The 27,719-nt window shown below is 43.3% G+C and overlaps 2 protein-coding genes and 1 long non-coding RNA gene across 3 annotated transcripts; 1 reads left to right on the top strand and 2 right to left on the bottom strand.

The window, feature by feature from the left end:
• Positions 1–2,571: 2,571 nt before the first annotated feature.
• LOC103651313 (uncharacterized) lies at positions 2,572–3,506 on the bottom strand. The gene is made up of 4 exons (XR_002750315.1): positions 3,475–3,506; positions 3,267–3,402; positions 3,086–3,151; positions 2,572–2,669 (listed from the first exon to the last, which is right to left on the bottom strand). It is a non-coding gene; the product is annotated as an uncharacterized lncRNA (long non-coding RNA).
• Positions 3,507–12,312: 8,806 nt separating this feature from the next.
• On the bottom strand, positions 12,313–13,644 carry LOC100285806 (glutathione S-transferase GSTU6). Its single transcript, NM_001158696.2, has 2 exons — positions 13,216–13,644; positions 12,313–13,135 (listed from the first exon to the last, which is right to left on the bottom strand). Exons 1-2 carry the CDS (start codon positions 13,555–13,557, stop codon positions 12,758–12,760), a joined length of 720 nt encoding a protein of 239 aa, NP_001152168.1. The 5' UTR covers positions 13,558–13,644; the 3' UTR covers positions 12,313–12,757.
• A 2,348-nt stretch (positions 13,645–15,992) lies between these two features.
• Positions 15,993–18,490, top strand: LOC100382233 (putative domain of unknown function (DUF827) family). The gene is made up of 2 exons (NM_001174988.1): positions 15,993–16,385; positions 16,507–18,490. Exons 1-2 carry the CDS (start codon positions 16,269–16,271, stop codon positions 18,256–18,258), a joined length of 1,869 nt encoding a protein of 622 aa, NP_001168459.1. The 5' UTR covers positions 15,993–16,268; the 3' UTR covers positions 18,259–18,490.
• Positions 18,491–27,719: the final 9,229 nt, after the last annotated feature.

Raw genomic sequence — 27,719 nt, 5'->3', positions numbered from 1 at the left:
AATCCAGAAGTCGAGGTTCACGTGTCCAACTTTGGACAATTTGTGGGTGGCCGTTTCTCCTCGTCACTCCGCTGCCATTGCGCTAGCGCTGTCGTGTGTTCAGGAAAGGTCCAAATGAGGTGCCACGCGCCCGTTGTATCCGTGGAGGATTTGGAGCGAATGATGGGAACTTGGGAAGAGCAACGGTTACTAAGGCTATTCTTTTTAACGTTGCTACGTTATCAAAGATGTTATAGCGTCTCTAAAAGACTAGTTAAATAACTCGTCAAGCCAAATTTTAGCTACTCAATAGTAAATTAAATCTCCAACAGACTAGCTATCTGACTCACAAGCTATCTGACTCTGTAAATTGTCTCTCTCACTAGCTAAATTTGACTACCACCTGACTAGCCAAATTAGATAGATAGTCTGTTGGACTGAGATGCTATATATAGAGTGTAGTCTTTATGAAAACGTAAATAGATAGTCAAATAGAGAGTAAAAAAATGAAGAGTCTCTTGAAGATGCTCTTAGAAAACTAAGGATAAAACAATGCGTCTCAATGTACATTTCACTTCACTATTTTATTAGCTAATATATCAATTAAATATTGTAATTTAATGATCAATATAAATTACTCTCAATAAAGATTTCACGTGGTTTTCAAGACCTTGAAACAAGTTGGTATGATTTCATTCCCATGAAGCCAATTCCATCCTATAAAACTTAATCCTCTTAAATAGTATACTATGACATCGAGAAAGTTGATATAACATATTATTAAATGTACATGACACTGCCATCGAGAATAGCCTAAAAGTCAATGCTTCTTCCAAGAGTCCGTTTGGGTCTTTAGAATCGAATTTACTTTAATAATTTATTGCCTTAAATCTATTGTCATTCCTCTCTTTTTTTCTTCCACCAATCCTACCATGACTCGTGTGGAGGCCAAAATCAAGCTAGCTTTTCAGTTTTGATTTGACAAGTTAACGCGATTCGTCGATAAAAACCATCATCCAAATTTGTTGAATTAGGGATCCAAATTCTGGGTAAGAGATCATGTTGGCAAGCGTAGCATAGGTCCATCGCCGAAGGCTTAGATCGGTATATATTATTGGCCCTAATTAGAGTTTCAACATAATGATCATAGTTACTTCTCTGGTAAGTCGTCGTCTAAGGACATGGTTCCGTAAACACTCCACATTATAGTGAAAGTTTCGTCTGGCTAATGTTCGTGTTTTTTTCCTTCACATTGAAGGGGTTTCCACGTAAATATGTGTGTCGTGCTCTGTGGTTTGTTGGCTGATCTATTTTATTTTGCTTATCGATTCTGCTAACAAAATTTGTAAAATAAGCTAGCAAGTGAAAAGAAGTTGTGCCTCCTCTACCGGGATCTCCTAGGTCTCTTCACCACCGGTGGAAGGAGAGGGGGGAAGCCCTGGGTGCTCAATAAAGGGGACGACCTGTATCAGACACCCAATAGTTAGCACGACCTGCTCGGTATTAGACCCACTCCAATGGTACCCCTCATGCCCCTCCCCTCGCCACGAATAGGGGAGCACGACTCCTTGTGCTTCCCCTCGAGAGGGTGCCCAGCGCTGGCCACCGTAAGGGGAGCTCTAATCTCTTCCTACATTAACTAGGTATATGCCCGTGCGTTGCAACGGTATACAAAATATTCAATAAAATATTAGTGCACAACGAATATATAAATCAAATATCATATATACTATTGACCTCAAAATCTTACAAATTCTTTGGAAACAACCAATACAAAACTAAACTAAATCATGAAACTTAATAAATGAACTAAATACATGAAATGACTAAACCCAAATCTAGTCTCTCTGAAGTTTATACACATGCAATAGGAAGAGTATCTACAAAGAGGCAATCACCAGGCATCTCTACTCTACACTGTCAGAACTCAAAAGATGATAAAGGGTACATCAAAGGAGTGCCCATTAAATCTTGTTTACTGCTCTCTATTCACTGTCAAGTATTGAAATATCTGGATCCTCTCAATGGCTAAATTTTTATTCACCTTCCATCGACTCTGATGCTAGGCACTTCCTCAACTTGATCTTTTGCAAATCCTAATGGTAAGTCAAGGTCAGTGAGAAAAGAGTAGTATTCAAAACAAACATAAAAACAAAATATATTTGATTTTTTAGCAGGTGTCCAAACTTCTGTGGATTTCTCTTCATAAGATACTTGTGCATCCATTCCTGTAGTATGTTCAAATTACGACTATCATGGTTACTAACCTTTTCCGATTTATACTTCAAGCAGGAATACATAAGGATTCACTGGGACATCATAATTCTCTATTAGAAATGACAAATGTTTGCATCTACTATAGTATCCATACACCATCAAACATTCTTTAGGAAAAAAATTATGGTTCAAAGTGGTAGAATAAGCAGACTACAGAGAACTCTTACCAAGCTAAAATAATTCCAGAATCCTCCACAGAATGTGTGGTATACTGGTATCCTTCCTGAAAAAACAAAATCAATATGACACTGATCTATATTATATATGGCACACATCTGAAAGGTATTTCTTACCATATTTAGTCACAAGCTGATACACGGTGGAAAGACTGTAAAAAATGTGGAAGATCTAAGGGAGCAATAGGATCACATGGGCCTTCCTGTGGAATTCACATCCTCATGATGATATGCCAACTAAAACAGAAAAATACAACTACAAGTTGAATTGACTGTTTTCTTTCATACTCTAAACATAAGGACATATTCTAATTTTGCTACTTGCAACAATAAATGGAAAAGAGCATAAAACACTCCATCATATGAGATGGATGAACACGCTCATGCAGTGTCATGGCAAAATATTGTCTTCAATTCTTTGTAAGCAAAACACACAGATTGAACAGTTACTCACAGGATGTATCAAACATCATGGGTTTCCAGAATTTATAACAGATAGGATTGATTGGTTATATGTACCTCCACAGATTTATTGCACATCAGAAAATAGACATTTCATAACACGCCTTCCTGGATTCCATCACTATGTTTTTAAAAGGTTTCAAATGCATATCAATAAATCAGAAAATAGACATTTCATAACAGTTACTCACAGGATGAGACATAGCATAGGACGACTTTGTTGGAGCAACATATGCAACAGACATCCTGCAACCTCCCTGCAAAATGGTCGTCCAGAAAACAGTTGCAAATTTTCAAAAAGAATATCAAGGTGCAAGAAGATTGAAATGTGTCACATAACTCAAGATTCACATTTCAATGCCAAGAATGTACCTTGGATCAGGAATAGACCGAGTCTGCACTTCCTGTTGAGCTTCATCATTTGGTTGTATTCTCGTTTTTAGGATTGACACTTCTACTCGTGTGACAAGAACATTTGTGTGATTTGAAAATTACACACCTGGTGCTGCTGCACTACCTTGGTTAGAAATTCTCTCAGAGTCATGTGGTGCAGGTAGGTTGTTCGAGGAGGGATGAATACCTATGATTGTGCAGTCTGCGTCGAAGGAACCTACAGTGATGCCATGAGTCAGGGGATGAGATATTGCAGCCGTTGTTTCGGAAAGCAAATCATTTGTGGCGTTTGATCTTATAAATATAAAAGCAAGATAAACTTTATTATTATTCATTGACTTGACAATCACGATCTTATGTAGCAAGCTAGATCATTAAAGCAATTATGTGGCTAGAGTCTTACTCCCACGGATGATGGCTGCCTTGATTCTACGCATTAGACATAATTCAGTTTGATCTAGAGACGACACAAGATAACCATGATAGTAAGGATTCAAGGGAGGACCCGGATGTCTAAATACCTTGGTGTATGGAGTCAAAACAGAGCTATGTACCAGCCTTCGAAAATGAAAATCAGCCACCAGACAACAATTTCAGGTTCCATGTTCTTTCAGATTTCACAATATAAAGGAATTGATAATAATGAGCAAATACATACTATCATGCAGAACACCCTGCACCCTTCGTAACCTCAAGTAAAAAAGAAGGAAAAGAAAGAACTATCAGTAATCAAAATGTGCCCTCAATTACAATTTGTATGCGGCCAATTTAACATGTGCCTTTTTTATATATGAAAAATGGCCCATCTGAACATCCTATTGTACTATCTACGTCACGAAACAAAATATAAAACTTCATTAGGCTTTTTTGTTGCAATATTATCTTTCTATAGTACAACCTAATTTTACACAAATTAGATTGAGATATCTTACACTTACCAGACAGTGAGCAGGCTATCTTGTTGCCCTGTTGGATTATGATTTAGCTTGCAATGAACAAAGCATCACATATGAGAATAAAGTAAGGAAAATAAAACCTGAAAAATGTTCAAATAATCTCATTATGATGTTGGGCTCGTGATCATGCTGAATTCATAACATGTCTATAATGGGAATATACAGCTTTGTGGAACTTGGAACTCTCACGTGAAGTACTAACATATAAGTTTATAAATTTCAATTAGTAGACATAAATAAGTCATCAAAGGATCAACTTATAGACACATATGCAAGAGCAATAGGTAGTCATAGAATAAGTCATACAAGATAACAACAACTTGTTTGCATAAGTAATTTTGAAACATGTTAGCAGTTAGCATGGGATGCAAGGTTGAATAGAGGCTCCACGGATAAGCACCTTGCAGCCCGCAGCGGACTCGTCGAGGTCACCGATTTGGGACCACAAGCGGTCGGAGATGGCCTTTAACTAAATCACCTCGACGGTGACATCACCATAGTTGGCCGCGAATAGGTCTTCGGTGTTGAACAGATGCTGTTGCTGGGGCTGCGCCACCGTCTCAGCCTTCTCCGCCTTCCTGGCATCCTTCTTCTGCTGCTTCTTGCTGAGGCGATCCCGATCGCGCGGCGCCCCTGTACCATTATTATATATTATTGAAGATTAAGTACTAACCTGGCCCGCGTCCATGTTTGAGTTGCAATGTGAAAACCTTTCCCTTAGACCCTGAAACAAAGGATTCAGAAAAAAATGAACACTGGGAACAGAGGAAATGGTGGTAGTGGCAGCATGGTAGCATGTCACAGAGGAAACAAACCTGTAGGCGCACAACATCACTGTAGAAAGAGTGCATTGTCCTCCTCCCAGAAATTTGTTATTGAAGAATAAGCCAAGGAATTAGAATTAGATAAGAACTAAGCACACAACATAGTGGTACAATTCCCAGTTCCCAGTTTTTTTATTTATCATCTGAAGATAATATCTCATTCCTGACTGGTAACAGGCATTTTACAAACCTAAAATTTGGTGTTCACTGATTGACATTTGAAAATGATAAAGGACCAAGTAAGATATATAGTTGGTGATGCCTTTAAGGTAAGGTTTATGACGTTCAAATATGCATCTAACTATTGAAATGGTTTCTGTTGACATTGAATGTTGTGAGGTACAAGTAATTCAGATTTCAAACTGTGGTCCCATTTTATGGTCTTATAATGACTTCTGCTACTGTCAAATGATGGCATAGGGGCTTCTCTAAATGTCTAAATAGACTGATTAGTAATCCTGACATTTTCTGACATGGACAGTTTGTTGAACCTTACTTCAGATTATCAATAGGAGTAGAGTAACAACATTGATGAGCTTAGTGATAAACCATTTCTGAAAATGACCTATTCTTATTGTTCAAAAACATGCATGCAGATCACATCACTCTTCAACATAAATTTATTGCAGCCAGAAACTCTCATCTACAAGCACTTCATAATGGTTAATGAACCAGCCACCATGACCATGCACATTCAACAAAAAATAGTTTACATTCGAGTTGCCTAAAAACAAAAGGCTCTCTCCCAACCATAACTTTTCTCTAAATTAAACAAAAAGGGCCAAGATCTAGAAGCATCAGCAAGGAGAACTGAAATCTATAAGCGGACGGATCGAGGGGCTCACCGGTTGGTCAGCGTCTCTTGTGCTCCTGGATGAACTTGGAGTTCTTTAGGTCCTCCTCGGTGAAGTTGGTCGTCATCTTGATGACGATGAAGCCGGTGATGGCGAACCCCGTGATGAAGGGCCGGTGATGTTGAACGTCTTCATCCTCTCGGCCTTCGGCTCCGGCTGTTGGGCGCGTCGTGCTGTCGTCCGCGTGGCTCGTCATCCTTGGGCTGGTGCCTAGGTGCCTGGGCGAGCCGCCGAGTCAAGAAAAATAACACTAATCAAGAAAAACTTGTTCTGAATATACCACTGATCTGAGTATACCACTAATCAAGAAAAACTTGTGCGCTACTGCTATGAGTTCGAATGAAGAGACGGGAAAATTACCTGGGAGAGCGCCGAGAAGCCATGGATCGAACAGATGCACGTAAACAGCTTTACCATGGAAATTTAAACCATCATAGCCACTCAAGAGTTACTACAAAATAAAAATATTGGACAAAAAGCATCATAACATAAAACAAAAAAGGGCTCAGCATCACCCTTATTCTACCATGCAAACCGACTTCTCACTTTTCTTGCAGCACCACCTAATCACCTCAATGTAAGTGGAACTGTGCTGGTTGTCACATATCCGAATGACCATCCTAGGCACAACCACAAACCAAAAAGGGGTGATTAAAATAGGCTTCATGTGGGGAGAGGGTTAGCTCAAAGTAGACACTTGTAGCAGCCTTCATTGCTCAGTGCCATGCATTTTAGAAAAGGTTGAGCATCATTGCCCCTCATCACTCATCAGCAGTTCAGCATTCCTTTCACAAAATTGGACCCTACCAACAATCTAAAACTGCATTAGCAGTCAACACCAAGATTTCGATCCGAAAAGGCAAGGGGAGCAAAAGCATTCCTTTCACAAAATTGGACCCTGCCAACAATCTAAAACTGCATTAGCAGTCAACACCAAGATTTCGATCCGAAAAGGCAAGGGGAGCAAAAGCATTCCTTTCACAAAATCGGACCCTACCAACAATCCAAAAGTACACACCACTTAAATGTTTATGAAGACTTACTTAGGCAAGCAACCCGTAAAATTTTTCAGAAATAAAATACAAATAGCAACACTATGAGAACAGACAAGTGATAAGTCTGTAAAACACAAAAAAGGCTCAGAATCACCCTTATTCTACCATGCAAACCGACTTCTCACTTCTCTTGTAGCACCACCTAATCACCTCAATGTAAGTGGAACTGTGCTGGTTGTCACATATCCGAATGACCATCCTAGGCACAACCACAAACCAAAAAGGGGTGATTAAAATAGGCTTCATGTGGGGAGAGGGTTAGCTCAAAGTAGACACTTGTAGCAGCCTTCATTGCTCAGTGCCATGCATTTTGGAAAAGGTTGAGCATCATCGCCCCTCATCACTCATCAGCAGTTCAACATTCCTTTCACAAAATTGGACCCTACCAACAATCCAAAATTTCATTAGCTGTCAACACCAAGATTTCAATCCGAAAAGGCAAGGGGAGCAAAAGCATTCCTTTCACAAAATTGGACCCTGCCAACAATCCAAACTGCATTAGTAATGTAAAAGTGATGAGAACTTTATCTAATAGCATGTAATAGCAAGGAAAACAATGGTTTATTAAAAGTAGCATGTAATAGCATCACCACTTAAATGTTTATGAAGACTTACTTAGGCAAGCAACCCGTAAAAATTTTCAGAAACAAATTACAAATAGCAACACTGTGAGGACTGATAAGTGATAAGTCTGTAAAACACATAGTTTCAAGTACATGAAAATACAAGATAAACAAGTTAACCAGATTCAGAGTTTCCTTTGCAAAAGGACAATCATATGGCGCCTAGGGGGACTGGTGCCCTCATTCTAAAATACCATGTTGCAATGTCTCAAAGATCATAACAAAAACCATGCATATATGAAACCTAAAATTAAATGTAGTTGCAAGAATTCAGTTTGTTCATATTTGATCACTCCATTAAAAACAGAAATGTAACCTAGGATTGAGAAGCACATGATTAAGTGTGACAATGAGGTTTGCAATGTGATTTTAGTCTGCGACTATGATCTTGCTTTTTTTAAACTCAATTAAACAAACAATGAATCAAGAAAGACATACGATCTGAAATTGATCTAGCTGTGTCAAACTTTAAGCTGTGAGAGAGGTCAGAGTTCATTTCTGTTTTCTATGAAGTGTACAATCACTCGGGTTGCTATTGAATTATTTTCTCAGATGATGGTATGACACCAGAACACAACTTTTGATGGAGGATGAAAATTAAAAAGATTAGTGCGTACAAGAAGGCAAGAGAAGACAATAGTAAAGTACTGTCACTGCGAGAGCACCACTAATAGTAAAGTACTGGACATTGCAAATCCCCGTTACTACTGCCTTCTCTTGCGTGCTACTGAAGGATGGGCGGCGTACCTGGCTGTAGTCTTCCTGGGAGAGCGCCGAGAAGGATGGGAGTTGGTGCCTCACCAACGCATGACATTTTATCGCCTCAATGATGTCGTCGATGCAAACCTTGCCCCAGAGCCTTGATTGAAGGTTAGGACGCGTGGATTGTGCGGGCGAGGCCGATCGGGTGCGACGCGAGACTTTGGGGAGGGAGTAAATCGCATGACATCTGCTGATTAGCAAACACCAGAACATATCTCTACTATATTAAAAGCAGCTCACATAAGGGTATTGCAACAACCAAACTGGAATTTTAACTTCTATTTTAGAAGGAAAGAAAACAATGTACTAACAGTGGGATTAGTGACAAGGTCATCACCGACAATATGTAGTTGCTCTCCAATTTCTTCAGTCATCTTAGCATAGCGAACCCAGTCGTCCTGGACACCTAGTCAAAAGTATCTTCAATCGAAATAGTGAGTGTCAAAAAACCTTTCTCATATTCTAAAATTTTAAATACAAACTAAGTAATGAAAAATAGCATAGGTAGTCAGGTAAATCTTCTTGGAATGATGAGCCAACAACACCTCAAGTTGGCGGCTGCATTCCAAAGAAATAGCATAGGCAGAATACATGTATTAGTATTACACTTCGATAAGAATGATTCGAATACAAAAAAGCTAAATTTAGGGTTCATGTGCTTAATTTGCACAACAGGGAGGGAATACAGGGATCCAAATACTAAACAAAAATACTCACGATTTGCTTGGCTCCTGCCCAGTCCACTTTGATCCAATCTCCACTTCGACTCCTCCCCATTCCACACTGTGTCAGATCCATGGCGGCGCTCAACCTCCGCCATTAGCAGCTGCCAACAGCAAATCATGAGAGGGGGGAGGGTGGTGTGTGAAAACTAACATGATGCTACTACCAAAAATGGGGGAAACGAACCAAAAATAGGGGGAGAAACAAACCTCCTCGTGGGTTGTCTACGCCGAGTCCGGAGTCGCACAACGTCTGCTGCCATGAGAGCTCCCACTGTGCCGAGTGTGGAAGCGCACTCGTAGTAGCTTGGAGGAACAAGAACCAACAGCAAATCATGAATCAAGAAGAAGCAGATCGGGTTCCAAGAACTCATCGGGATTGTGCATTCGTCGCGTGTATGAGCAGCGACGGACTCACCCTTGTGTGGGCAGCCGCAGGGTGTGTCCGCCGGTGTGCAGGGCAAGGTGCGCGCATGGTGGAGCATGCCCCTATGTGGGCAACCACTGACGGCATCGCGGACGGCTTCGTTGTAGTCGTTGCGGTTCCCTCGGCGGCATCACCATGAGGAGCGATGGAGTGTGATATGCCCGAAGCGCTCATGCCACCGCCACGCCGTGTCCACGCGCCGAGCAGTAAGGCACACAGGGTGCGTGATGTCGAGTCGGATCGAGTAGAGCCGGTTGGGGGAGCGACGCACTCGAGCATGGAGGCGTCGGCGTTCGTCGCGGATCCGCATGACCCCCTTATCGACATGGATGTCGTACCCATCCTCGTCCAACTGCCCGACGGGCACGGACCTCGCGAGCGGGGTGGGGGAGGCGGCTGTCGTAGGTGTTGGGGTGGCGATGGCCGCTCGGGGGAGGCGGCCCCTCCTCTTCTCCATTCGAACTTCTCTCTTTGCTCCTCTTCTCTCTTTGCTCCTCGGGGTGGAGCAACGCCTGGTGCCTGTCGGGGGTGGAGACCGCACGACGAGCAGGGGCACCGGATCCGGGGAGGAGGGGCGGGGGTGCCGAGGCAGGTCGTCTCGCCGGAAGTAGAGCACGGCAGCGTTGGCGGTTGAGGAGTTTTAGGGTTCGAGGCGGGTGAGGGCGACAGGGCTTTGTTGGGCGACCCGCTCACGATGTCTGCGCGGGGGGCGCCTGTCGCGGCGAGCGCCATGGGGGGTGGGGGAGGGAGCTCTGGCGACACGGGCAGATGCGGGCGGGGCACGGTGAAGGTGCATCATTGATGGGAGACGCGACGCGGGGATTGGGGAAGGGGATGACTCCGGCGGCGAGCTACTGGTCTCAGAGGAAGGGCCGCCGCCGCGCCGGAGAGCGTGCTGATGAGATCCTCGGAATGGAGTGGAGGTGAACGATCCGCGGGAGAGCGGCGGACTGGAGGGGAGGCAGGGAGGCGGCGGCTCACGCGGGGTGGGGGAGTGGGAGGCGGGGGGACGAACGTGGGGTGGGCGGATGAACGGTGTAGATTTACGGAAGCGAGTGGACGGTGCAGATTGGCTGAAGGCAGAACCAGGGGAGGCAGCCGACCCCTTAGAGCCTTAATAGGTAGTATAGATTAGTGGTATAAAATTATGGAATTAATCATTTTCCAGTGAAATTACCTAATAACAATATATATATTATGGTACTATAAATATGCTAGTATTTTTTCAAAACTCTAAAAACCAATGTAAAAAAGTCAAATAACTCAGCTAAAGGGTAAATGTGAACTGAACAGGAGAAATGGTTGAAGAAGTGATGAAATAGGCGAAAAAATAGTTGAGGGGTGTTGAGCACCGTTTGTGTCCTAGCCGACAATCCGGCCCTGAGGTCGGACAGACTGCAGTCAAGACTGTCAGCATTCGCTCGGGAACGGATCCAGACCTCTCTCTTATATAGATGAAGGGTACGACCTCAAACAATCTATCCAATCAAGTCTACTTATAAAATTTACCTTATTTACATTATTCTTTCCATTCCTTAGAAGTAGGAGTAATCTAGCCTTAGCCTAGCCCTAGTATTAGTCTCTCTCGACCTATTTCCTTGCCGTTGTTCGACTCTACGCCGACTAGAGGCGTCTTGGGCGATCTACCGACCCCAAAACAACCCCTAGAACTCAACTCCTCGATGGGGTCACTTTCGAGAGGCGAGATCCAGGTCCTTTGTGGAGAAGAAGACCCTCTGCTCCATCGCGGACCGTCCAGAAGCACGTAGTGAAGGAGTCGCTCCTGTGCCGAGGTGGCAGTCCGAACAGTCCACGGTGGCGGCACGGATGATCCGCGCGTGTGCAGAACCAGATATAGTTATGGATTTTTTTGTGGGATTTGTTAGCAAATCATGCAGGATTAGCTTAGGAACTGACTTGTAACGAGTACAGACCTCCCCTTATATAGATGCACAATCGATCTAATTAAATCTACTTATCAAATTTACCTTATTTGCATTGTTCTTTCCGTTCCTTATGATTAGAAGAGTCTTAGTCTAGTCCTAGTATTAGTTTCTCTCGACCTATATCTGCGCTGCTATTTCACTCTATGCCGATCAGAGGTGTCTTGGACGACCTGTCGACCTTAAGACAACCCCTGGAACTCTTCTTTTCGACAGGTTCTTTACAATAGGCGATATCCATGTTCTTCGTGTAGAAGAAGATCCTCGCCATCATGGGCCGTCCGGAAGCGGATGAGACATCGTGGACTGTCCGACTTAGAGTCATAGACCATCCATACTGCCATGAAGAGTATCATCAGACAATTCCGCACCAACAAAGAGGATATTTAAATATAAATAGAAAATATGAATGAAGGATTTGGTAAGAGGAGCGGTTGGAGACAGCTTACAGTACGCGGACGACACATGATTCTGGTCCGCGCAGAGAGTACCTTGACCAGTCTATCGGCTGGCTGACGATCGACTTCGATAAAAGCGCTGTGGTGCCGATGAACGCGGTGCCCGTTTGCCCGGGCTTTCTGGATGAGAATGAGATCGACCCGACCGGACATGCTTGCTGAGGTGCAAGAACCGTGGACCTCCTCCACAGCCGCCAGGACCCCATAATCCTTCTGTGCACAGGCACAGCGTTGCATTCAGGTTCCATACCCCAAGTGCTGGGCGCTTGCTTTGCGAGCTGCAGTCTGCAGGGAGACATCGAAGCTGCAGCCTGCCGCTGCTCCGCCTACCCAAACAAAAACAAAGTGTCTGCCGCTATATAATTAGCTTTATAATTAAATTATATTTCATACTTACTAACCACATTTTAGTCAAGAGAACCAAACACCCCTATATTGGAGTCCCATTTAGATTCCCCCTCTGCTGCTATTTGCTCTCGTCGAACCCGACTGTATCGATTTCAAAGCAGGATGGCATTGATCATCTCACCGTTTCATAGGTCTTAGTATTAGACAAAATCGAAGATCACCTGACACAAAATACTGCTCCAAGTACAAATCCCCCGTAACTAATTGTCAGGTAAAGTAGTTGATCTTAGGACTAGTTTGAAAACATAAATCCCTTCCGAGATTCTTTGAGATTGAGTAATAAATTGAATAATTTTCTACTCAATTTTCAAGAATCGCAGAAGGACTAATGTTTCCAAACTAGCCTTTATGTATTTATTTCGGTTCGAGACCGTATCACTGAAGGTGTCCAGCACAAGTAGCCAATGCAAGCAGCAGGCGTCCAGTGTGTTCATCAGTTCAGCTAGAATCAGCAGCGGCAGTCCATTTGGCCCGAGACGCCCTGTACTGCTCCAAAAGCTTCCCGGCGTCCGGCACCACCTCGTTGACGGCGCCGAGGGCCATGAACCGCTCCGCCCACGCCGCCAGGTCAGGGAACCTGGCCCCGTCCAGAAGGTTGGTGCCCGCCGTCTGGTCCACCGCTCTGATCCAAATCGGGTGGCTCCCGAGCGTGACGTCCACGAGCCCGACGGCGTCGCCGCCGAAGAACGCCTTCCCCCTGGAGCACTCCGTGAACGCCCGCTCCAACGTCTCCGCCACGAGGAGGGCGTTCTGGAGCGCCTCCGCTCTCTGCTCGTCCGTCCTCGACCTGAACAGCGCGCTGAACGCCGGGAAGAACTAGAGACAGGAAAGGGGAACGGGAGAACGGCTGAGTCCGAGAGCTCGAGAACGGATTCATCCCCTCCTGAATATCGTACCTTGTCGTCGACGTAGGCCGCCCAGAACCGTGCCGTGGCGCGGTCGTAGGGGTCGGACGGAAGGAGCGGAGGGCCGGTGCCCCGCCAGATCTCGTCGACGTACTGGAGGATCACGAGGGACTCGCACACCGGGCGGCCGCCGTGGATGAGGACCGGCACCTTCTTGTGCACCGGGTTGGACCGGAGCAGGAGCTCGCTCTTGTTGCCGAGGTCCTCCTCTATGTACTCGTAGCTCAGCCCCCTGAGTCCCAGCGCCACTCTCACCCGGAACACCCAAGGGCTCGACGACTTGCCCAGCAGCCGCAGCTCGCTATCTCCTACCCCGCCTCCAGCCGCTGCCATTGCAATGTGTGTGTGTGCAGTGTGTTGCTGTCTGGCGGTGGCGTTGATCAGCTGGGATGCTTTGTTTGACTATTAGTAGCGAGAAATTTGCCATAACACCACATTCGTGGATTCTTCGTGGATTCGACGGAATGGAGTCCAAAGTAATGAATTTGACAGTATGAAAAAGCAAACCAGGTGAAAGGCCGCACTCTTGAATAGACATGTTTTTCCTATTAACCGATGACGACCAGGATTAATCTTCTGCCGTGACAATTAGTTACCTTGTTCACGGCGTTCGTTCTCATCGTCTCTCTGGCTGATCGTGTCCGAGCGCTCTGGCCGAGCGCTAGCCAAAGGCAATGATGGGGACGGACGCCGTGAATAAGACAACTAATGGTCACGGAAGGAGATTAATCCGGGGACGAACGCGGTGAATAAGGCAACTAATAGTCACGGAAGGAGATTAATCCTGGTCGTCGATGAGTAATAAAGAAATCATGTCCATTCCCTACTTTTTTATATTGTCGAATCCTTTTCTTTAGCCTTCGTTTCGTTGAATTTCATTATGGCAAATTTCTCGCTAACAGCAGTGAGGTGAGTGGGCAACTTGGAATTTGCATCTGGTAATTTGTTCTTGTAAGTTACGGTGACTTCTCAACAAACAAATGCACGTTCTGTAGAATCAACGAGTACTAGAACTTTGGGAGCGCTGCACGCGCGCGGCTGCTGATGTTCCTTGCACGTAAGAGAATGTCTACTTCCTAGTGGCTCCAGTGCTTGGCGCAAGGCGAACGGGAACGACCACACGGCGGCGTCAGTTCTACGTTGCATCGAAGTGTGAACAACTACATCAAACAACCCACCGTGTCAACTCATTGGAACGGCGTCGTCGGTGCCTCTGTCACTTGTTCTCATGCAACTCCTGATGCTTTGTTTTTCATCTGTATAGTCAGTATGGCGTGGGCAACTGCAATTAGATCACAGTCACACCTGCCAACAAAAAAATCTTCTGCACGACAAATTTTGGCTTCAGATGTGTAGTTGCTTAGCAGTAGCAGTAGGTATCGAGTTGAGCGCAAGACGTCAAACACCTTGATTTTAGATGGTAGCTTTAGGGTTGATTTGATGACAAGGGGATCACGGAGGGATCGAAGACGATTGAGGGGGAAATGAACTAATTTCCTCCTCAATCCCCTCCGATTCCCCCGTGATCCCTGGTCACCAAATCAGCCCTACAGAGAATGTAAACCTGTGAATTGTACTCATGGAAGACATTGAAGAAACAACAACTAGTCAACTAATCCGGCTTTCACATAATCCCCCATCTGCACCGCATGCAAGTCCGCAAGGGATCGTCGGTCCGGCCATTCCACGATATCCACGGGTAATGCAGTTTGATGGACCGATGAATTGGCTGAATGATGAATAGCACCCACCACCACCTTCTCAAAAGAAAATGTGGCTGAATAGCAACATCTGTAAAAAGGTAGATTTGGTGGATGGCAGTCTCTCGGTCATCTGATGTACCTCATATTAGCGATTGCAATATTCCTCCTGTTCGGAACACAATCGGAACGGCGTGAAAAAAATACCTGAAGTTTTGAAACATTGAGACAACATGAACTGTAATACAAACGTGTTCAAACCTGCACCGACGAATTCGAGCAACCTCATCAACTTCTTCACATTCATTAAATAGGGGAGAGTGACTAAATTTTAATGACTTAAACGAACACTAATTAGTATAAATAATGACTACATTACCCTTACATTTGCTCCACATGCATTAAAGAGGGGAAGGTAGCGACTAGCGAGCACACATGGCTAGCGTTTTTAGGGCATGTAGAACTCTGAGCCCACGGATCAGTTTTCTAAGCACAAGAGACAGCTAAGAGCATGCACGATATAACCCTAAGTTCATAAATCATAAATGTAGTTAAGACATAATATATATGGAGAATCGTGTATAGATGAGCTCTTGACGAAGAACACACCTCTTATATTTTTTTCAATTAGATCTAGAGACTTTTCAAGAGACCCTATATTAAATGATGTTGTACACACCCTTATACCTGCTAGCTGCTACACGAAGAAAGAGAAGGCAAGTGGGATAAAAATCCCACTTTAAGTCTCTTTTAGCCACCACTTTGGTGAGTAGAAAACTATTAAAGTTTAGTCACCACACTCACTATGTTTACTTTTTTAGAGACTAAAAGTGAGTCGTCCCAAACCCGACTATGTTTACTTTTTTAGAGACTACAAGTGAGTCGTCCCAAACCAGACAGGCCCTTGATTCAACAGCAGCCAACCACAACTATGTGGCTCATAAAGATCATGACGGTCCCCATTTGTGGTACCAGTTAATCAAAGCTTCGCAACCAGCCACCAAACGAGCAGCTGTTAACGATCTCCTATTTGACGGAAGCTACAAGCTAGTAACTGTCAGGAGGCCAGCGACAGACAAGAGCAGCGTGGATAGAGCGGGATCAAGTGTGTGCTGTGTGGTAGTGAGCGCCCTGAGCCCTGGCAATCAGAGGATAGGCTTCAAGTAGCACTTGCCCTCGTTTAATTGCACGCACATAAAGAAATTCTCTCCCTCTGAACAAAAAACTTCCTCCCGCGCAGTTCTGCGGTGGCCTTTTAATCTTGGTGAGCTTCAGTTTTTTGTTTCTTGGACTCTTCTTCTTGTTAGGTTGCGTTGCGTCCTGTGCTTCTGATTGGAGGCCGCCATGGATGAGGTCCCCGGAAGGAGCAGCTCCGTGAGAGCTACAAGGAGCATCTTTGGCGAAAGCATCGGTGGGAGGAAGCCGGAGATGAACAGGGCAAGGAATGTTTTAGGACAAGAGGTAACTTAACTAGTTTCTGAATGGTTGATTTTTCAGAATAGTAGTAAGATTGAGTTTCGTATCGGGTTTTTTGCGGATCAAAAATTGCGTTTCATATTCCTAAACACCTCGGTGCATGCAGAATCTGCGGCCAGAGATGAAGCAGCTAGCAAAATCCAGCATAGATAAGCTGAGTGAACGCAAGACCGCCGTGGACAGAGAAAGAGCCGGCGCCGAGTCCGAGCTGTCGAGGGCGCGCGCCATGGCGAAGGAGCTGGAGCGCCAAATAGAGCAGGCCAAGGCCCGGGCGTCGTCCAAGAGGTCAGAGCCTCACACAATGCGGCCGGCGACCAGGGCAAGCAAGACGGGACACGGTGCGCCGCGCTCGCAGGGGGAGCGGCGCGACGCTGCCGAGTACGCGGAGGTGTCGCGGGAGCTGAACCGTGCCAGGCAGGAGCTGCTCAGGCTGCGGCTGGAGGTCAAGTCCGCGGCGGAGGCCAAGGCCAAGGCCGAGAGCGACATCGTGTCGTCGGCGATAAACATCCAGTCTAACCTGCTCGCTGCCGACGAGATGAAGCGGCTGGTGGACGAGGCGAACGAGGAGCACGTCCTGGTGGAGCTCGCGCGCATCGAGGCCGAGCGGGAGCGCCGCGAGATCGACGCCCAGCGGTGTGCCGAGGCCGAGCGGTTCGCCCGGGAAATGGAGGCCACCAGGGCTAAGATCGAGGCGCTACGGAAGGACCTGAGCCGCGCCCGGGAAATGGAGGCGAAGCTCGCGGTGACGAACGCTGACGTGGAGGTCCTACAGGCCGAGATGGAGCTGGTCCGTGCCATGGAGAGGAACAGTGTCAAGAACGACGGCACTGCGGACGTGGAGGCTGAGGACAAGGCGCTGCTGCGGACTGCGGAGGCCGAGCTGGATGCCGCCAAGAAGGAGCTGGATAGCATCAAGGCCGGGAGCTTCCAGTTCATGACGTCCATGGACAGCGCGCGCACCGAGATCATGCGGGTCTCCGAGGAAGTGAACCGGCTCAAGGCGCAGGAGAAGAAGGCGGACGCGCAGGTGCAGCAGCTGAACGCCAAGTTGCTGAAGGCGAGGGCCCGGCTGGAGGCCCTCACGGAGACCAGCGAGCGGTCCAAAGCGATCGTTTCAAATATGACGTCGGCACTGCAGCAGCTGCAGGACGAGAAGAAGGCGGCGATGAAAGAGGAGGAGCTGAACGAGCTTGAGCAACGGTGCGTGCGCGCCGAGACCGAGAACGCGAACGCCGAGATCGCAGCGACCGAGGCACGGATGCAGCAGTCTGTGAAGGAGCTCGAGGCGGCGAAGACGGCCGAGGCCGCGGCGATGAAGAAGCTCAAGGCCGCCGTGGAAGGCACAATGCAGGCGAGGGCGTCACGGCGGTCGGGGACCATAACCATCTCGCGGTTCGAGTACGAGTACCTGAGCGGGCGCGCGGCGCTGGTCCGCGTGGTGGCCGACAAGAAGGTGTCCGCGGCGCAGGCGTGGGTGCAGGCGCTCAAGGCCGGCGAGAAGGAGCTGGCGGCGCGCGCGGAGGCCACGGAGCGCGTGACAGCCGAGCTGCGCGCCAGGGAGGCCGAGGCGGCGGCGGAGGCGGAGAGCGCGGCGGGCGAGCAGAAGGCGCTGGAGCAGGAGCTATACGACCTGAACGCGGTGGCGGAGCGGGACGGGCTGCTGTGCGCGTACCCGCGACGGCGGTCGACCAGGGTGTCGGCGACGATGCGGAGGACGAGGGCGCGGCGGTCGTCCGTGTCTTCGTCGGCGGGGATCCGGAACCCGCGGACGCCCTCGTTCACCATCAAGAGGAAGAAGAAGGTGATGCCCAGCCTCTTCAAGCTGATCAAACAGAGGAAAGACGAGCGCGCGAGCTGAGAGATGTGCCTCGCCAAAGAAAAATGCATTTGTCAGTTCTTTTTTCTGCTCGTACATGTCATGTTAGACGTCACTGTTGTGCAAAATGTACAAAAAATGGATTGACCGTGCTTAGCAACGGATGCCATAAAAAATATTCCTATAGTTCGCCCACGTTCGAAAGAGCATATTCATAGCTTGATTAATGGATGTAAGTTATAATTAATGGATGTATATTTAATTAAAACGAATTATATTTTAGAATGAAGTGAGTATATAAAGCTTCCACCGTGTCTCTTATTTTCCTTGATCAGCATTAAAATAGGTCTCGTTTGGTTTCTCCTGAATTATAGAATCCAATCCATGTGTTCTCGTTACCCGAGAAAAATTAACTGGAGCTTGATAACTTAAGGCATGTTTGAAAGCACTCGGTTTTTTAAAAATTAGTTTATAGAAATTGAGGTGATTCCAAACATATCAGTTCATGACTCAGTTTATAAAAGTTAGATTCTCAGTTTCTTAAAAATCAAGAATCTATCCTCTTCTAACTAAAAGATAAAACCAGTTTCTTAAAAACTGGTTACTTCCAAATAGGTCCTTAGTTTTCTGTAGCGCATTATCTAAGACGAAAATCAATGTTGTTTGGTTCAACACGTGAATTTTGCAAGCCGGATTCTAAATATCCGTGCGAACCAAACACCTATGATCCAGCAATAAGTAGGACAATATGTTAACTCATGAGATGATGTAAACTCCAATTTGTCAACACTTCCAAAGTCAAAGGAAATTTATAAATAGTTTAATCTTTTTCATTATTTTTCTAGCATCAAGTTGTTATACATGTTTCATAAGAAACAAGATCCTATCAAAAATAACTTGCCCAGGAATAGACGTAGATCTCATATGCAGTTGACACACTTTTTGCACAATTTTAGAGGATGATTGGTTCCTAGGTATTGTTTAACCTTGGTGAGGGATAACATCGAAGAATCTTACTTGTTTAGTTGTATTGTTGTAATGATATATACAATTACAATGAGATTAGGGTAACTAGTCTTTTTTTTTGCAAAGCACAATTATTAGAGTAAAGTGATTAGAAAATAATATGATCCTAAACCGCTATAAGTACTAGCTCTAGTTCAGCCACACAAGCCTAATAGCAATTGACTTCTACTCTAATCACTCCACAACACAAAACTCCAAGGTACACAACAACATTATAGAGCTAAGCTAGAGAGCAACTAACAACTAGTTACTACTAACGAGAGCAACTATCTACGCTACAAGTAAAACTAACTAGAGAGCTAACACTACAAAACTACACAAGCTACTAACCCACAAACAAAGAATAAGGATGTAATGCAAGTGTGCAGAGATCACCAGGCAAGAGACAATAGAGACAAACATTTTTCTCTCTCGAGGTGTAGAGAGAACCTCTTGGTTAAGTGCAAGTGCATCAATCCTATTTGTGAGTTTCGTGAATAGATAGCAATCCATCTAAAGAGCTAGTGTCTCATGATATTTCCATTAATATTCCAATGTGAAAATGCAAAGTAAACATGAGTCCCCTCAATTCTTACTTAAAAAAGATGTGGCACCGTGCTTCAAATTGAAAGAAATTAGGGCTTATTTAAAATTTTATTTGAACTTCACTAGAATATAAGATGTTGTACTACTCAAGGGCTTCAAAATCTTATTACTTATAGGTGCCCTAAGTGCTTAATGGATCCCAATCTAAAACCTTAGACACACAAAAACACCCTTGCCTAATCATGCTTCAACTTGCTTTTTCTTTGCACACCCAGAAAATTTGGGTCCCTCACCCCAAAAAATTTAGACCTTGAATTGCTAGGTTTGGTCCCTTCATTTGTCAAATGTCCTTCTTTCTGTCTCAATTGGAGCCCCTAAGTGAAAATTCTAGGTGCTCACTCTAGAATTTTCGAGGTTGTCCACTTGTCAGTGTCGGAGGAAGACCGTATCCCTGAATTTTAGCAATATGCCTTCCAAAAACCACATCATCAAGAGAAAACCCAAGGTAAGCCTAACTAATACTAACTATGTACCCTTGGGGACCATGTCATATGAAGCCATGCTCCGCTCTAGCTAAGTCTGGTGCCCTCTAGACCTCTAGGGCTCAATGGCTTCCTGGACTAATAAAAGAATCAGGCACATATTTTGAAAGGTAAGTTGATTGATGGGGGAGATCTTGACGTTGATGATCCAAGGCTTTGAATGAACAGTTCCTCGTAATCACTACACTAATGCACCATTGGTTATCACCTCTGCCAAATAGATGACCTCGACAAGAAGGCTTATTCCTACAAGTGCAATCGAGAACACAAGAAAGAATAGGAAAGTTGTAACCAATTGTATTGATTATAAAGGTGGAGTTCACTATCAATGATCGATGATAATGTTCTTAAAAGAATGAATCTACACAAAAAATTTGAACCTAATATGGTGGTGGTTACTATATATATAAGTATTAGGGGCGTGCAAGGCCTCTAGATGTGTCCTCAACGTACTTGAAAGGGAATTAGGCTTACACCTATTTCCTAATTGATTTTGGTGGTTGAATTGCCCAACACAAATAATTGGACTAACTAGTTTATTCTAGTCTATAAGTTCTACAGGTGCCAAAGGTTCACAATAAGCCAATAAAAAGACCAAGAAAGGGTTCAAACAAAGAGAGCAAAAGGCAACCCAAAGGCACCCTGGTCTGGCGCACCGGACTGTCCGGTGCACCACCGGACAGTGTCCGGTGTACCTGGAGATGGCAACGGGTACAAACCCGTCGGGTTTTTCTATCCCAAACCCGTACCCGTGAAAAATATTTACGCCCATTAAAAAATCCGTACCCATGACGGGTTTGAAAATTTGCCCAAACCCGTACCCATCGGGTTAGTGGGTACCCACGGGTTACCCGCGGGTTTTATCTCCAATAAGCTTATTCTTTTTATAATCAATAAGTATCGCAATGATTAATGAGATCATGGTTCAAAATTTATGTAATGAACAACGAGTTCATGATTTGGTATAAAAATATTAGTAGAGAGAGAATTAAATACAAATAATAAGTTGTATAATCAAGTTACCTTGCACTAAGTTATACATCCACCACATATATAACACTAGTAATAACTATAATAGCAAGCAAACAACACTTTCACCAACTACTTATACATTCACTATTTGATAAAAATTAGGAAGTAAATAGGTAGATAACAAGTTTGTTGTTCGTTTATAAAATAAAATGACAATATGCACTAGGTTTGGCTGGGTTTAAAAAACCCACGGGTTCACGGGTTTGGGTACTATAGGAACAAACCCGTACCCATGAACCCGTCGGGTATACATTTATGCCCATTAACAAACCCATGGGTATGAAAATTTACCCAAACCCGTACCCTAATGGGGTAAAAACTCATCGGGTTTCGGGTTTCGGGTACCCATTGCCATCTCTAGGTGTACCAGGGCACTTGAAGCTGAACTCTTCACCTTCGGGTTTCCCAGGCGTAGCTCCGCTATAATTCACCGGACTGTCCGGTGCACCAGCGGAGCAACGACTATCTGCGTGCAACGGTCGACTCTGCAAAGTGAACATGGGAGTTCAGATGTCAGAGCAGCAAGTCAGAGAGGCACCGGACTGTCCGGTGTGCCACCGGACTGTCCGGTGCCACATGAGGACAAAGCCTCCAACGGTCGACCAGCTCCAACCCTAACAGATAAGATGACGTGGTGGCGCACCGGACACTGTCCGGTGCGCCCTTCGCCAGCAGACTTCACCAACGGCTAGATTTTGGTTGGTGGTTATAAATACCACCCCAACCGGCCACTTCAAAGTGTGGGAGCCCAAGCAACATTCCAAGTCGTCTAGTTGACATACTCAAGTCCTCCCAACCACATATATTCATTGATCCATCCTATACACAAGATTTAGACCACTACAACCATCACAAGTGCCACAAAAGAGAGAGCAAGCAAAAGAGAGCTACTCATTTGAGTTTAGCACTAGTGCCTTGTGAGATTCATTGAGAGATAGTGTGTGCTACATCTTTGTGTTCATTTGTGCGTGGAGTTTTGACTCCCATTGAACTTCCTCCAAAGTTTTGGAGGCTTGTAAAAGCTAGCAAGAGACACCAAAGAGTGTGGTGGTCCTTGCGGGGTCTTAAGTGATCCTTGAGAAAAAGAAGAGCTCGCCGATCTTGAGTGATCGGTGGAGAGAGGGAAAGGGTTGAAAAGACCCGTCCTTAGTGGACTCCTCAACGGGGACTAGGCCTTCGAGGGCCGAACCTCGGTAAAACAAATCACCCGTGTCTTGTGTGCTTATTGCTTGTGATTTGTTTGTCCTTTCCCTTTCTAAGTTTCTCTTGCACTACTCTTTGCTAATTATATTTGGTGTTGCTTTAAGTTAAATTCTTATTTAGTGAAGCAACACATTGCAAGAGAGAACTTGTGTTATTGCTCTTCTTTCCTAAGCCTTCTTGCTTCATTCTCATAGAATTATTAGTAGTATTGATTTATCAATTCCACATTATTTGAAAGCAATACTCTTTACAAGCAAGGACTTAGTTTTTATTCTCCGATAATTGTATATCTTGTTCTAACCACTAATCAAGGGATCTAGTTGGGGGATAAAGTTTTAACTTTCAGGTTTCGCCTATCCACCCCTCCTCTAGGCGACTTTCAATTGGTATCGGAGCTAGGCACTTCAAATTGAGTCTAACAACTCGAAGTGATGGCTCAAAGAAGATCCCAAAAGAACAAGAACACAACTCGGAAGGAGGTAACTCTTGAGATATTATTTTCCGATTGTTCTAACTATGATTCATGGTGTACTAGTGTACTAAATGCTTTTAGAACTCTAGATCCACGATTAGAACAAATTATAGACAAGAGTATCATACCCTCTGATTATGATGCTTCTGAGGAACATCAAAGATGTATACGCTTAAACCATCTAGCTCTTGACATCTTAAGTAATTCTCTTAGCGAAGAAGATTAGCATGCCTTCATTACAAATTATAATGAACATATTCCTGATGCGCATGATATTTGGACTAGGATTAAAAGTAAATTTGATGAGTCCAATTATGATAGTTCATTTTGTGCTTCTACTTCCTTTGGTCTTTGTGATACTAACCCTTGCAAGGAAGAAGAAGAAAATGACCGATGGAGACCAAACGACGAATCCACCTCTCTAGGAGGTTTGTCTTCCCATTTCGATTCCCACATGTGTTGTGTGGCTAATAAAAATGATAGCGGAAGAACAAACGAGGGTGAGGAGGAAGAAGGAAGCTCCGTGCAACTCTACGCTCGCCTAAGCCAAGAAGATAAGGTGGTCATGCTCAAACTTCTAGAAAGAGCGAAAGAGGAAAGCAAAGCTCGTCAAATGCTAGAAGATATTCTCTCCATCAAAATGCAATACGTTGACGAGTTGACTAAAGAACATGAGGAGCTAAAGTGATCTCATATTGATTTGGTCCAAAGGTATGAGACTATTTCAATTGAGCAAGATAACGCTTTACATTGTATCGCTCAATTAGTAAATAGTAATACCTTGCTTAAGGACCAAGTAGAGAAGCTAAAAGTTGAAAATCTAGCTTTTCAAGATAAATATGATATGCTCCTATGCTCTCATGAAAATCTTATGGATGATCATATCATATTAAATATTATTCATGAGGTTGTGATAGAAAACTTAAAATCCCAACAATCTCACTCTTGCACATGTATTCAAATTGAAACTACATTACCATGTGCTAATGCTTGTTGTCCGTCGACAAGCAAATCTTCCTTTGAGCTAGAATCTGCAGGAGCAAACGATGATACATATCAAAAGCTCAAAGAAGAAAATGAGAGGCTAAAAATGAGCTTGACACAACTAAAAGGGAAATGCATTGCTCAACCTTCTCAAGATAACCGTGATCACATGGTGAAGAAGCTTGAGACGGGAACAACCGTGGCATGCACTAAATCCCTTGAAGAAAATGTCAAGGACTTGAGGATTGCCAAGAGGAGGGAACAAAAGAAGAAAATCAATACCTCTTCCAAAAGCCTCAACCATGCCTCCATAAAAGGTAACATCCAAGGTAACAATCAAGTCACATTTCATACAAATAGAAATAAGAAGTGTAGTGAATGCTTTGAAAAGGAGCACTTGATTAGATCATGTCCCTATATTAAAAATGGCTTGATTATTGACAAGGATGATAAACTTTGTTTTAAATGTTCAAAGAAGGGACACTTTATTAAATCTTGTCCCTATTTGAGACAAAAAGGCATAGGGCTAGAAAAGAAAATATTTGCTAACCATGTAGCAAGCAAGAAAACAGGAAGGAAGAAATCTTCAAGACTTGAAGATCGCCTTTGCTACATATGCCGAAAGAAGGGACATCAATGCAAGGATTGTCCCATTGGTAACTATTCCACTCCTAGCTTGTCAATTAATTCTCATGTAACTAGGCAACCCAAAATTGCAACTTGTGCTAGAAAGGTAATAAGTTTACCAAGCGCTAACACAAAGGATTTTTTGGATCCTATATCTTTGTTTACTAACCATAATGGACCCATCAAGCGATGGGTACCAAAACATGCTTGACAAGCTTTGTAGGAGAAGGAGATGGTATGAAGCTTTGGGATGCTTGAGAGAGTCAACTCAATTTTTATTAACTCAAGCTATCAATCTTTAATGATCTATATCCAAGATTGACCCGAGGTTATTTTGAATTGTTATATCTTAACTCATATCATCTCGAGGAAAATGTTGATGTTGTAGGAAATAAAGAATCATCCTATGCCGAAAAGTCAAGGCCTACAACTTGGAGGAAAGTCAAAGGATGATAACATTTATGCTTTTAAGTGCAAGTATTTTAGAATATCATTTCTTATGTGTCTTGTGTAGTCACATAGAAAAAATGAAGCACTTCAAATATCTTTAAATTATATCACCATTCTTTGAGGAAATTCCTCTCATATGGTAGATTGTATATTCATCATTTCTATACCACAGCAATCTACATGCTTTAAAATTGTTGTAAGTTCCTCATGGCATGCCTTTCTCGGATTATCTTATTATTGCCATGTTCTAGATATAGAGAGTTATTCCATGTTCTTAAAATAATAAGGTGTCAAGCAAGGAATTCAAATCCTTATGACACTTATAAAAGGAAAATTCTCTCTATAAATAGAAATCGTGAGACTAATGTGTTTATCTAAATAACCTAAGTAGTCTCACATCTAGAGAATGAGTTCCTATTTGGAGATGCGTAATCTAACATAAAAGGAAAAATCAATCCAATAGTTTATGTTGTTTTGCTTCTTGCTTCTTATATTGGATATGATTCTTCTCCATATTCGCTCTCCATGTTATGAATTAGATTTATTCCCATAACCTTAAAGAACTAACTATGCTTGTTTTATAAGTTAAAACTGAGCACACTTCAAGGAATAATCTAGTTTATATTATAAAGTTTCCATGCTTTAGTAATCCACTTTTCATTCCTTATCAAATGATTACACAAGGGAAACTAGTGCTTGTGTTGCTATTAACATTTCTCTTGAGTTTACTTATGAAAATCTACAAGAGAGTAAGTGCAAGTTTAAAGCCACAAGCCTCAAAAGGTACTCTTCACCCAAAGGAAGAAAGGTAAAAGCAAAGGTATGGGAACTCATCTCCTTAATCAAATATAGTTCCCATCAATGATTGTTTACTCTAATTATCATTCTTGAAGAATAGATTCTTTATTTGACTAAATTTGTCTAGATGTGCATTCAATCACATTCTCAAAATGCACCTGTCCACTAGAATCTATTTCATGCCTTTGTTGTACATATTCTCATATTGATGTGCTTTTAAATGATGATCAATAAATTCAATATGAAGAAGTAAATTTCCTGTGATTGATCAAAATGTTTAGAGAGTGCACATTTCTTTTGATGTGCACTAATGTTAAGAAATTTACATCATGTCTATGTGACTTATGGATGATGAATTGTTCTTATTTTCTATCTAAATAAACCATCATTCATCATTTACTCCTTTGTGCTATTAACATCTCTCTTGAGTATTTTCAATAAGTTTGGAAGGAAAAAGAGTCGACTATAAAGGGAGGACACTCAAATGAAAAAGGAAGACATCAAGAGCAACAACACCTACTTGGATATGAGATCTCCACAACATTCAATGGTGTGGTTGTACGCATTCTAAATCTTTTCATTATGAGAATACTAGGCAAAAATTGTTTATTGCAAATCTTTTAAGCCTTGGTCGAGATAAATAGTGCTTCTCCCTATTTGCCTTTAAAAGTGAGTGCATCCACCCATTTCCTTCATTCTTGATGCATATCTCTAGGGGGAGCCTATTTCTATATCTTGATTATATTGAGACTAGCACGTTATCTTAGTAATCTCATATAGTCTCATGTATGAGAACAAGTTTCTCATAAGGAATGCTACTTCATTTCAATCCAACTTGGTAAAATAATGTCACCTTTATCAAGGATTGTAATTGTCTATATTAAAGTAGCATATTTATTGGATTCTCCTATTTTTGAGCTTGTTTGAAAATCTAATGCCTATGTTGTTCTTTTGATCGCATCTGTTGTTTGATCATTGAATAACTTCAATTATCACTTATGCTTCTTAGTGCCTCATGTAATTTTTCAATCGACATCTATCTTGATATGCACTAAGTTAAAAGGAGAATTCATGATATATTTATGCAATTTGTGATCTACTTGATATCTAAAGATAATGACTTAGAAAAGGATCACTAGTTGTAGAACTTTCTCTTGTGCAAAATATTTCCATATATTGTCTTAAGTATAGGTCTTAAGCAACTAAGACTACAGACAAAGCACAATGAAGAGAGCATCTGTATGCGAAGGTACAAAAGGGTAAAACAACTCCTCAATCTCATTCATACATGTACCTAAATTTTCCTACATTCCTTGCATATCTTGTATAAAATGAAGAGAAAGCATGTTCATGCATTAACCCTGCTTCATACCTAGTTTAACTTCTCAAACATTCATTCGTGCATCTTTGTTTAAACTGGGTGAAGTAATTTTATTGTCAAAGAGCTTAAAACTTAACCTTGTAACGAGGATAAGTTGCCTTTGTTCCAAAGGTGGATGATCCTTAAGCCTCTTTGAAATCCTTAAGGGTAAATACTTGAGATATTCACAGCATGCTTTCATAAGTGCATCAATTGTCATGTGCATCACACTTATACTATGACACAATGCACTTCATATCCTCTATGATATAGACATGATCTCATTAACCTAATTATGTGCACTTGGCGTTTAAGACCAAAATTTGTATTCCTCTCAAAGCACATATTTAGGGGGAGCAATCTATATTATATAGAATTGTTTAAAGCTTAATTGACATATCTTTTTAATCATGTCTCTTCCCTTTGGTACATTTGCATATTTCTTATCTCTCTTTGTGCCAAGGCTAAGACTAATATGTTTTCA

This window comes from Zea mays, chromosome 3 (assembly GCF_902167145.1).
Source record: "Zea mays cultivar B73 chromosome 3, Zm-B73-REFERENCE-NAM-5.0, whole genome shotgun sequence".
NCBI lineage: Eukaryota > Viridiplantae > Streptophyta > Magnoliopsida > Poales > Poaceae > Zea > Zea mays.
Note: the sequence above shows the minus strand (reverse complement) of the source record. Positions and strands in the feature narration are given on the sequence as shown.

Excerpts from the sequence above, each read along its gene's own strand:
- LOC100285806 (NM_001158696.2), bottom strand. The coding sequence starts at position 13,557 with ATGGCAGCGGCTGGAGGCGGGGTAGGAGATAGCGAGCTGCGGCTGCTG. Across the intron at positions 13,136-13,215 it reads CGGCCTACGTCGACGACAAG|TTCTTCCCGGCGTTCAGCGC; the intron begins GTACGATATTCA and ends TCCTGTCTCTAG.
- LOC100382233 (NM_001174988.1), top strand. The coding sequence starts at position 16,269 with ATGGATGAGGTCCCCGGAAGGAGCAGCTCCGTGAGAGCTACAAGGAGC. Across the intron at positions 16,386-16,506 it reads GGAATGTTTTAGGACAAGAG|AATCTGCGGCCAGAGATGAA; the intron begins GTAACTTAACTA and ends CGGTGCATGCAG.